The sequence below is a fragment of the Hakea prostrata genome, chromosome 2 (assembly GCF_041222555.1).
Source record: "Hakea prostrata isolate BN-2017 chromosome 2, UWA_Hpros_2, whole genome shotgun sequence".
Classification (NCBI taxonomy): Eukaryota; Viridiplantae; Streptophyta; class Magnoliopsida; order Proteales; family Proteaceae; genus Hakea; species Hakea prostrata.
In genome coordinates this window covers 64,685,662-64,697,986 of record NC_142601.1, presented here as the reverse complement: position 1 = coordinate 64,697,986, position 12,325 = coordinate 64,685,662, and the positions used below count along the sequence as shown (strand labels likewise).

Below are 12,325 nucleotides of genomic sequence, written 5' to 3'. Positions count from 1 at the left end.
TTGTTGGGTTGATTGTAGTTATTGGATTTAATTTGTTGTTTGGCACTGCTGCTGCTGTTTTACTTCCCCCTGCTGAGGGTGTTCTTGTATTTTATGCATACTCCAGTTGGTCAAGTTAATCTTTCGTTCGGAGCTGATGCTTTGGTTTCCCCCCTGTTACGGGACACTCTTGTATCATGTTGTGTCCCCTGGTTGCTCACTGTAGTTGTTTACCATACTTGGTGAGATCTAGACCAACGGTTTCTAGAAAGTTGAGGATAATATGATCTTGTGAAATATTCAAATTTCCGATAAAGGTTGAAAGGGTTCCTAAAATGGTCAGGGTATTTCCGTATTCATGCAATAAATGATCTCACCCATCACATTCGTCAACTACAGCCAAGAATGAGCTCTAGGGAAGTGCCTCACGGTCTCTTCTATATTTCATTGAGTTCCAAAAGTTCTGTTGAAGTATATGCAAGTCTGGACTATTTTACTGTTCATGTTATAATTCACGTGAACAGTAAAAACTGTGTTACTATTCACATGAACAGTAAAAACTGCACAGTTTCTATTTTTAATGTTGGAGTCTTGCTACATAAGTTTTGGGAGTTTTTAGAAAGCGTAGTTTCTATTTTGGTAGTAGTTTATATTTTCAGAATTTTCTATTTTAGGAGCTAGGAAGTTACTAAAGTTGTAATTTTTTGTTTCCTTTTTCTAGATGACAATTACTTGTCTCTCAAGTTGTATTAGATTTATTAGAAGCTATAAATAAAAGGGCTCTATGATTCTAGACTCTTAAGAAAAAATCACAAGCCTCTTCTACTAGTTCTTCATCTCTCTTCTCTTCTTCTTCTTCTCTCTTTTCTTTGTTCAAGTTCAGCTGCTGTTTTGATTATTTAATTCTTGTTTTCTAACATGGTATCAGAGCAAGTTTAATCAACTTAGGGACCGTTTTCTCTCTCTTGGCTGCCCAGTTTTTTTTTTTTCTTCTTTTTTTTTCCTTTTTTTTTATCTAGGGCAGCCCCAACCTTCGCTGCAGTAATTGTGCATGGCTGTCCTTCTTCTTTAACTTTTGAAGCACCACATATCTATGTATTAATACTACAAAAAGGCCCTAAGCTTTTTGGGGATATGTCTACCTATTTGATTCAACTGAGGCTGCTACTACCCTTTTTTTGTGTGCAAATCTGAACTTCAATCTGCACTATACTGATGTCTTGGGATTCCTCTTGATTATTGCAAAGATATGCCCATAATTCGGATTGCAAGACCTAAGTATTGTCTTCCATTGTTTGTGCTATAAGTTGTGCTGCAAGTCGTATACTAGTACCCTGTTTCAATGAATTTCTCTGTTCTGAAAAATTCTGCTGCTATCGTCTTGCTTTACTACTACTTCCGTTGTTTATTTTAGAATCAAGTTTAGCCTTCTTTTTATCTAAAACTTTTACAAAGACCTAGAGGACTACTTTTCCTTCATATCAAGATCTATTAGAGTTTCAAATCTAGCAGAAGTTTGTTGCTATGGTCCGAGATCTGATATTATTTGCTACTGCAACTACTGTTATTGCACTTCTTCTGAGTGGATTGCTGTAGTGATTACTGCAATTTTGAGATTCCAAGCTGGTTCAATATTTTTTTTTCCTGATCTAATTTGCTCTTGCCTAAGGGTTAGCGGTGGTCCAAATTTTTTCCCCTTTGGTGCACAAGACTTTGTCCTGTGAGACGATTTTTTGCTGCTTGATCAGCTTTATTGGTGAATAATACACTGCTCTGTGGCTGCTACTTTTCCTTCTTGTGTTTCTTTTGTGTTCATACTTTAATATGCTTGTCACTGGTCATCATTAATTGTCCACGTGTAATACTCAAGATGTGCTGATAGATTATTTGTGTAGATATTTGTCCTCAACTTATGGCATTCTACAACGATATCATTACATGTCTTTACCTATATTGTCCTTTACCTAACTACTTGGTCTGTAGTAACCCATACTACCTTACCTACTTGGTCCGTAGTAACCCATACTGTCTTTTACCTTACCTATTAGGTCCGCAGAACCCATACTTGTCTTTTACCTTATCTATTTGGTCCACAATAACTCATACTGTCTTTTAACTTACCTACTTGGTCCACAGTAACCCATACTGTGTTTTACCTTACCTACTTGGTCCGCAGTAACCCATACTGTCTTTTACCTTATCTATTTGGTCCCTAGTAACCCATACTACCTAACCTACTTGGTCCACAGTAACCTATACTGTCTTTTACTTACCTACTTGGTCCACAGTAATCAATATTGCCTTTTACCTACCTATACGTTGCCTATTACTTGCCTTCTTGTGAAGCATTTATATGGACATTGGAGTTGTAATTTTGAAGATTCAGTATGGATATTTCTCCCTACTACCGGCATTATGTGGATGGTGTCTTTGATCCTGCTATACTTATGGACATTGGAGTTGCAATTTTGAGGATTTAGTGTGGATATTTCTCCTACTACCGGCATTGATATGGATAGTATCTTTGATCCTGTTATACTTATGGACTTTGTTTGTCTTCAACATCGTCGATTGTTCTTATTATTGGATGGTTCTATTGACATGAAGAATTAAAGTTTTTTTTAAGTTGGTGTTGATTATCTCTTGGGTGAAGCTTTCTCAGTGTTTATTGACGTCTGCCATTGCTACATGATTCAAGATTGGTGCTATCTTTCAAGTTTATTCTTATTGTGCAAGCTGAAGTTTTCTTTGTGTACACTCCAGCTTGAGAGGAGAGTGTTGAAGTATATGCAAGTCTGGACTATTTTATTGTTCATGTTACTGTTCACGTGAACAGTAAAAACTGCACAGTTTCTATTTTTAATGTTGGAGTCATGCTACATAAGTTTTGGGAGTTTTTAGAAAGCATAGTTTCTATTTTGGTAGTAGTTTATATTTTCAGAATTTTCTATTTTAGGAGCTAGGAAGTTACTAAAGTTGTAATTTTTTGTTTCCTTTTTCTAGATGACAATTACTTGTCTCTCAAGTTGTATTAGATTCATTAGAAGCTATAAATAAAAAGGCTCTATGATTCTAGACTCTTAAGCAAAAATCACAAGCCTCTTCTACTAGTTCTTCATCTCTCTTCTCTTCTTCTTCTTCTCTCTTTTCTTTGTTCAAGTTCAGCTGTTGTTTTGATTATTTAATTCTTGTTTTCTAACAACTCTCTTTTTGTAATGAGCTATGTTGGCCCACTGGTAATTCACTGATTCTATTGTCACCATCTACTCAACTTTGAGGGACCTTTCTTGTTTTGAGCTGGTATTTGAAATAAAATGTTGTCCTCTGTCCTTCCGATGTTCCCTGAATCTGCCAAGTGGCAGGGCTAAACTTAAATAAAGTTCATTCACATTAGAGGATTTGTTCCACTTTGACAAATAGTAAACTTACCTAAAAAGAATACATGACAAGGAGCTGGGGTTGAAGAGTTGAGAAGAGTTCTGATGATACCTTTGTGAGAGGCAGTTCACCAAAGAGAATACTGAATAAAATGAGTGGATTCTCCACATGTCTTACCCTTGACATGTGTTGTATTAGAGCTTGATGCCCAAAATTAATGTTTTAGCTCACACAACTTTTATTAGTTAATTGTCTAATCAAAGATATTTGACTCTGGAAGTGCCAGAGTGGAGGCCCTGAGCAGTGTACAAGTGACTTATGATCTCTTCTTGACTCGAATCATGCTCTTCAACCAGCTGTTGCTATCAGATGGATCTTTTAAATTGTGTTGTCGATCAAAATGTTGATTGACCATGTATACATAAGCATTGGTTGCACCAGCATATTAAAAATTGATTAAATACTTGTCTTCCTGTAATATTTGAGAAACAGAGAGTAAGGAAAATTGTAAAGCAAATAAGCAAGTGGGTTAGAAAACTCAATAATCTCTCCCACTAATGGGATAAATTACCAATCGGATATCCACACACCTAGCATCTCTCTCTCTCTCTCTCTCGCTATTTTCCTTCTTTACTCTCATGAAGGATAATGTGACAGAGAATAAAACAGCAACGAACTCAGCCTTATCCTGACTGTAGGAAATTTTGAAGGGTGTAAAATGAATAATCAGTGGAACAAAGGAAAACTATTAGTGCCATAGCATTTGTGGTTCATTTGCTGTTGCAGAGTTTCTTTTAACTACTAGTCTAGTACTGCAATTTGGCCATCATATGATCAGTGGCAGGCTTCAGTCTGAACTTATGTAACAGACGTATCACTCTCTGTCCACTTTCTGTTACTATATTCAGCAGCTTCTCATTACTTGAGCCTTGCACCCCAAGAACCAACGTCATCTTGAGCTTAGATGATGAGTTGCCTTGTCATTTCCTTCCAATTTTCTCAGTCAATACCTCTCTACCTGAATTCTGAGCAATGGTCAAGAATCCCAGAAATTAATCGCCTATTGTCCTATTTTTTGAATTCAAGGGCTTCCTTTTTACTTATGCTCCACAGATTGTCAAATAATATTGTTAGGATTTCAACACCTATAATCAGCCTAGGGACTGAAGGAAACTCAGAAAGAAGAAGAATAATTGAAGGAGAAGTAGAAAGGGAGAAAGAAGAAGAATAATTGAAGGAGAAGGAGAAAGGGAGAAAGAGGGAGAGAGCCCATGGTTGTCGAGGCGGCAAGGTGACCAAGGCGGTTGGGGCATCGCCTAGGTGATTAGGCAACAAAGCGGCGCCTAGGCGGTCAAATTTATTCAATACAACTACTTTTAAACTGATAAATTTCTATTATAAGCTAAACAAACATTCAAGAATCATATTTATGAAAGATTATCCAAAAAAAAACACAAAAATAAATTCATCTCATCAAGTATCATAACATTTGACTATGAACTTTATAAAATTATAAGTATGAAAATGAAAGTAGTAATTTTGCATTTTTACTTACCTCTATAGTAGTGTGATGCCAAATGAGTCCCTTATCCAAGGCTGTCAAAGCAACCAAAGTGATGGAGGGCTTCCAAGGCACTAAAGTGACAAAGCGACGACTAAGCAGTCAAAGCGTTCTTGTGTTAATGTAATCAAACATCAAAAGTTACATTAAATTCCTAGCATATAAAACATTCTCTAGCCTGGTTTGTTCTAGTTTTCTTAATATATATATATATATATATATATGTATGTATCAAAGTAGAACATATAAGAAGTTTAGAGAACCAGTGTTTAAACAAACAAAGGGTGAGAGAGAGCAAAATAACAAATGTTGCAGAAAATAAAAGCCCCCAAGACCCGGTGAAAATATCTGAAATTCTGAGGGCAGAGCAAGAGTAAAGACAAAACTTGAACAAGAACAACTGATCACTATGAAAATGAAATAAAAGAAGAGAAGAATAAAACAGAAGGAAAAAAAAGACGTAGTGAAATGAATGTGCTTACAGCACTAAAAAGAAAACAGAAAGGGGGGGGGGGAACTGACATTGTCGCCTAAGAAGAAGATAGCACCAGAGGGCCACCAGAGTTTATAGAAGACAGTGCTGCAACTCCCTATTGGCAACAGTAGACTCACTGTAAGGTGTGAAACAGAAAAAAAGGAGGAGAAGAAGAAGAAAATAACTCACCTTGTTTCTATTGCTGAATAAGTAGAAGATTTCGCCAGAAAGGGTCAAAGAACTCGCTGCTCAAACCTGCAAGTCCGGCGACAAGAAAATCAGCAAAGATGAAAGAGGCGGAGGACAAAGAAGGAAGAAGACGAGGAGTTTCAGCAATTGAAGAAGACTTTGAGAGAGAGCGAGAGCCAAGAGGACTGAGGAGTTTCGCCATTAGGGCGCTGCAGAAAGCAGTTCAACTTTCAGATGAGTTTCTTTTGATTTTGGAGTTTTTGACATCTCGTTTCTTTTTAAGTTTGCCTTTTTTCCCCACCCAATTTGCCATAGATATGATTCCATGTATACCATGTATAATATTTCTTAATTTATGTGTAATCTAACCAATAAAGACCTTTGGATTAGAATCAGCTGCATTTATATTCTATGACAGTGATTTGGTATCTTTCTTTATAAAAATATTTTAAAAAAATAAAATCCAATATAGCGGTCGCTTGGCGACCAAAGTGTTCAAGGTGCCTGCTCGAATGCTTAATCGACGCTTTGAGTGGCAAAGCGACTGCTTTATTGACTCCAAAAAACGTGAGTCTCTTTGACTGGGCAGGGACCGCCCAGACGCTTAAGCGGACAACTATGACCTTACCCATTTAATGATTCATTGACTCCCGATTCCGAAATGGCTAACTATTAAGTTGATATACGGCTTTGTAGAATAAAATTTGATTTTGAGGAAAAAAATAAAGAAAAAATATTATTATGTACAAAATGTAAAAAAAACCCGGCCGCTTTGGTGTTTAGGAGGCAATAAGGTGACAAAGCGGCAGCAAATTGGCAAAAAAAGGGGGCTGAAAACTGCATGTAAACAAAGCAGTGGCAAATAAGGCGGTTGAAAAACCGCCTTACTACTTAGGCAGATGCTTTGAAAACCATGATCTCCCCTATTATGCTTTATTTATTTCTCAAGTTTAAGAAAACTTTCCTAAGCTAAATTACAGATAAAAGAAAAAGTAAATATGCATAGATTTCATAGGATCTCCCAAATCTACTTAAAAAGGAAACTATCCTATGGAGAGAGCTTGTCAACCAAGCAAGAAGGAAAATAGAAAGTAAACTATACTTGTCAACTTTCAAACTACACATGGCAAAGACTATCCATGATATTTTGGCCATGTTTAGGTGTAATCATGAACACTCCCTTGAGGTTGGAGTATACAAATCAAGGGCGCTGGATTGTAATAGAAAGAACATATCAATCTTCATGTTGAACAAACCATCCAACAATATGAATAATAGGCGGTGGTGTAGATGAATATATCCATACGTATGACAGCAACAATGATATCAAGGGCACTGTCCAAAGAATGCCTATAGTAGGGACTAAGGAGGAATCTCCACCAAAGAGGCTAAAATTTTTAGCTTTGTCCACACAAGTAGATAAAGTATACAACTCCAATGTTGGCACAAGTAGGCAAAAAGGTGCAACTCCAATGTGTGCACAAGTTCTCTTCACAAGATGGCAAGTAGTTGGTAGTAATTCTATGCAACCAAAGGCAGCAATAGTGCCTCAACCAAAGGTCTTTATGAGTCGAAACAAGTTGCTAAGAACCAAGTAGGTAGGCAAAGGACATTATATGCTACTGCAGACCAAATAGTTAGGTAAAAGTGAGCAAATAGGTAGGTAAAGGGTAGTATAAGTTACTGTAGACCAACTAGGTAGGTAAAATGCAATATAGGTTACTCTAGACCAAGCAGGTAGGTAAAAGGTAGTATAGGTTATTACTGATCAAGCAAGTATGCAAAAGTAATCAAGTAGGTAAGTGGTATTGTAGGATACCATCTTAGGGTAAAAGTCTCCACCAAAAAGTACTCTTCAAAGGTCTTGAGTAAACATAGACTGAGACTCCAATCTCTCCCTCACATGTAGCATTACACGTAGACAAAATAATTGCAATCAATTACGAGCATCTCAAAGTTTGTATTGAGGAACGTTTTTGGGTACTTGAAGGAACCACATTTACTTGATGAATCCAATCATCACAAAGCAAGCCCCCTTATTTACCAGAAGAATAGAGATTGATGTCGATTATGGTAAATAGGGCACCGGACTAATGATCCTTGTAATATTCCATCTACTAGAAGAACAACATAATTGAGGTTGGTTCTGGTAAATAGAGTAGCCGTATTATTCAAAAAAAAGAAAAGAATTCCAAACGATTTTAATACTCAAAATCAGTAATAGAAGCAACTGGAAGGCAATATCGGGATCATATCCTATTTACCAGAAGAAAGTTACTGGAGTGATTATGGTAGATAGATTAGTAGCAGATGTAGGACAGGAATAGCGCTTTGTAGGAAACCATATAAAAAACAGTCTTGTAGTGGCAATAAAACCAATTAGGTTATGGCATCGGGGTTACCTATTGAAGAGCAGTAGCAGGTGAAGAAATATCATGAAACAAATTTCGTCCAGGCAATAGATGCAGCCCAATAAACCAAAAGAGAGTCAATCGGAAGCTAAATAGATGTTCTGGCTGGCGAAGAGTTGTAGCAGGTTATCAGGTCCTCCTGTGTCCAAAAAACTTCACTAATCTCTGGATTTTGCAATATTGGTAATAGCAGGTACGTAGATCACTTCATGAATTGTGACCAAGTAGAAAGAAAGAAAAAGCAGAGAAAATTGATCAAAGCCGAAACAGAAAAAGAATTCCCCAAGTTGATTACAGATGCTCTGGTACCACGTTAGAATTTCAATACCTCAAATCAGCCTAGGGAATGAAAGGAAATCAAGAAAGAAGAAGAGAAGAAGGAGAAGGCGTAAGAGGGAAAGAGGGGGACAGCTCGCATGCATTCTACTCTCCCCTGTTATGCTTTATTTAAGGATTACGAACTACTTTTAGTTTAGAAAACTTTCCTCAGCTAAATTACAGCAAAAAGAAAAGTATATGCATAGATTACATAGGATCTCTCAAATCTACTAAAAAGGAAAGTGTCGTAGGTAGACAACTGGTCAACCAAGCAACAAGAAAAATAGAAAGTAAACTATACTAGTCAATTTCTGAGCTGTACATGGCCAAGACTATCCACGATATCTTGGCCATGCAATCGTTAGCAAATATAATTACATGAGAGTTGAAAGGTGCTTCTCAGAGGAGACTGGAGAATCTATTGAATGGATGCCAGGATGTGCAATGTTTGTCAGCAAGCTTGGAGCCTGGGCGGTACTCCATATGATGGGAAAAACTGTCTTTCTTACATAACTTTGGAGAACAGGTTGTCAATTCTCTTTGAGTATCATTAGGCTAAAAGATGCTACTGGGAGTAGCTCTAGAGACATCTTTGTTTTGGGGGCTGGGGAGCGTTTGCAACTTTGGAAGGGAGGCCTCTAGCTTAGTTTGTGCTTTAATTAATGACACTGGTATGAATGTATCAGTGTACCTAGTGTCTTATGAGACATCAGTGATAATATTCGTAACAGGATTGTGTAGTTATCTAAGAGTCTGGTTCTGATCCCCTTTGAGAGTAGTTGTATTTTCTTTTCCGTTTTCCTTTTTTTTTTTGGGGGGGGGGGGATCCCACCTTGTTAGCTTTCAGAGGTAGGACCCCCACCTAATTCTTAACAACTTTCTGTGTCTTAATTATTCTGGTTATGATTTTGTCTAGTTTTCTACCTGGTCTTGTAACAGTGCTACGGCAGTGCTGGAACTTTTTATACTGTGAAAACAACCATACTAAACTCTGCAGGTCTGTTCCACGTACCACTGAGTTGACAGACTTTGAGGCCATTTTCAACCCCCAATCTCGAGTTAACAGTTTTTCTGTATTGGCTGGTTTTCTTTCTTTCTTTTTTTTCCCCCTTCTCTCTAGTTGGGATACTATTAAGCTAATTTCCTGGTAGATTTTCCTATTTTGGAATTATTCCTCGTCGCTATTTCTAGTTGGTGTTTTATTGCCAACTTTGAGAAACTGTGTCCATGTTGTTGATGAATGATCATCCTGTTTTATTCTTTGTTTTGCAATGGTGATGTAGGTACATTGCGAAGACAATGTATGGGAATGATGAAGACGATGATACGTCTGAGAGACAGGAGATTGTTTCTGAGCCAAAACTGCTGGGTGTTAAACCTGGTACTAATGAGAAGGCGGGTATTTTATTTTCATTTTGAAGTTAATTTCCTCTGAGAAATGATACTAATCAACCATGTGGCCATTCTCTATCATATTGTTGTTTCTTCGTATCCATGGATCCACATTGAAGTCACTGCTCTTTCAGGTTTTTCTGAAGAATGGTCCCTATGGTTTCTATGTCCAGCTTGGTGAAGATAAAAAGGGACACTTGCCAAAGAGAGCTCCTGTCTCTCAGGTATATAACACAGTTTTATCACTCATTAATAATGCTTCCATTCTCAGGTGGGGCTGTCAGATCAATTTTTCTCTTAAATTAGTCTATTAACAGTACACAGAATCAAACGTTTCAGCATTAACGTCCCCCAAATGTGCTGGATTTATGTCCTACATTTAGTTAAACCCCCTCCAAAAAATATTGAGGATACAAGATACAAATGACTAGATCATGCATGTACTGTACTGCTATTCTGTTCATATTGTAGAGCATCTTAGTAGAGAAATCATGAAGCCAGTTTGATTTGTGTTACAATGCGTCCTTAGGCATCATATTACACAAGCTTTAGACATTGATGGAAGCAGTTCCTTGTTTTTATCTGAATATAACAAGGTGGAAATGAGCACCATGGTGGTTATTGACTGTTATGAGAAAATATTATTTATGTTGAAAACCCTGCTTTTCTGTAGACCAGTACAATTTTTGAATTATTTCTGCTGCTCCGGGGGTAATGTTTTTTTAAACTTTTTTTTAATAAGAATATGTCGGGTAAGAATGCATTGAAGATTTACTAAGCAGCAAAAATTGTTTCTTGTTATAGTTATCATGAGTGAAAATATATTGTTTCTATTGTGAAAGCTGTCAGTATTTTCATTTAAAATTTACTCCACACATTGTCTATGTTTCAGTTGACTTCAAAAAATTGAAAATGAGCATCCTTGTGGTTATATACTTCTATTTAGAAACATTATTTCTGTTGAGCTGCTTTTCTGTAGACCATTATGCAATTGTTTCGATCTCTGGTTTAATATTTATTTTTAGAATACATTGGGTGAAAATGCATTGAAGATTTACTTAGCCATTATAATTTCTATGTTGTTATGAGTTATGACTTCCATGAGTGAAAACATATAATTGAGTTTGTATATTGTTTCTATGTTGTGAGGGCTATCATGAGTTTTCACTTGTGCCTTATCTATGAAACTAACACAGATCATATTACAGATAAAGAATGTGGAGACCATTTCCTTGGATCAAGCACTTGAATTGCTACAGTATCCTGTGCTGTTGGTATGTTTCTTTTCATAATTCTTACCTTCTTATTTTCCATTGTCTATTGACTCTGGCAAACTCTCTATCATCTGTTTCTTTTTAGGGGGAGCATCCAGAGGATAAGCAACCAGTCTATTTAAAACTTGCAAAACATGGGTTTTCAATTAGACATAGGCGCACAATTGCACCAGTTTCAAAGGTATTTCAAGTTTCCTTATCTGCCTGGTTGGTGTTGATATTAATCGTCTTTTGTGATCAATTTGGATCCATGCATTTATAGTAAAATAAAATTGCTTTGTTTCCTTTCATCCTACAACAACAACAATAAGCCTTGTCCCAACTAAATGGGGTTGGCTACATGGATACTTGCCTTCCAATCAGTTTTGTTTGAGGCCATGCTAGATACAACGCCTAAGTTACGCATATCCTTTCTCACCACTTCTCTTAAGGTTATCTTAGGTTTGCCATCATCCTGATCTTTCTCTCTTCCATTTGATAAAGATTTCATTTTCAAAACAAGCAATCTTATATTTGTTCTAAACATTAGTAAACGAACAATCTGTATGACTGCAAGTGGAGTTGTTTAGAGGACAAAGACCCCATGTTACCTACTACTAGTAGGGGGATGTTTCTGTGGTGGTGCTTTGACGTCTTCTTCGTACTGGCCTCTTCCTTAGCCCCTTTTGGATCCATGTAGCCCAGTTGGGATGTTGGTATGGTGGTGGTGTTTGTAATGATTGTATTACTGTACGGTGAAGCAGTGAACTAACGCACCTTAGGTTCAAGCTGAGGTAGGCGGAGGTATCCATCATTAAAACCCTTTTAACTGCTTTTATCTTTTATCTTCGTTGTCAAATCCACTTTTCATTCCCAGTACAGCATCTGCTGATCTAATGTGGATGGGCTGGGATGGGCTGGGCTCGATTCATGGGGTTTGCTTTTTAACGAATATTTTCATTTCCTTACCCTCTTCCAAATTCTCTACTGCAGGATATGAAACATGACTAAAATGAAAGAAACTGCCTTTTTAGGCTTCATGTATGGAAATTAACAATTGTCATTGATATAACCCTGCAAATGCTGATGCCTTCAAGGCTTCAACTGCAAATAACTCGCTTCCTAGCCACTCGTTTGATCTCAGTGAAAGTAATTAACATGAAAAATGAAAAATAATGAAGAGCATTGGGAAACTGGGATTGCAATCAAAATTATTCAGAATAAATATATGAAAGCTTCCTCATTAACCAGCAAATTCCATTACTGATTTAGAAGCACTTACGTTAGAGTGAACTCCCCCAATTCACTCACCTGAGGGTCTTCCCCTCCCGGCAAGCAAGCTTGCCCAAGAAAACACCATTCCATCCCC

General features: G+C 37.1%; 1 protein-coding gene across 1 annotated transcript in view; it reads left to right on the top strand.

Annotated features, from left to right (window-relative positions):
• The window catches only part of LOC149025719 (DNA topoisomerase, type IA, core), a 58,057-nt gene that overhangs the window by 41,676 nt on the left and 4,056 nt on the right, over window positions 1-12,325 (top strand). Inside the window, exons 19-22 of the mRNA XM_089145931.1 lie at window positions 9,595-9,706; window positions 9,838-9,927; window positions 10,912-10,977; window positions 11,063-11,158. Coding sequence (XP_089002057.1) covers window positions 9,595-9,706; window positions 9,838-9,927; window positions 10,912-10,977; window positions 11,063-11,158 — 364 coding nt within the window. The remainder of the gene's footprint in view (window positions 1-9,594; window positions 9,707-9,837; window positions 9,928-10,911; window positions 10,978-11,062; window positions 11,159-12,325) is intronic.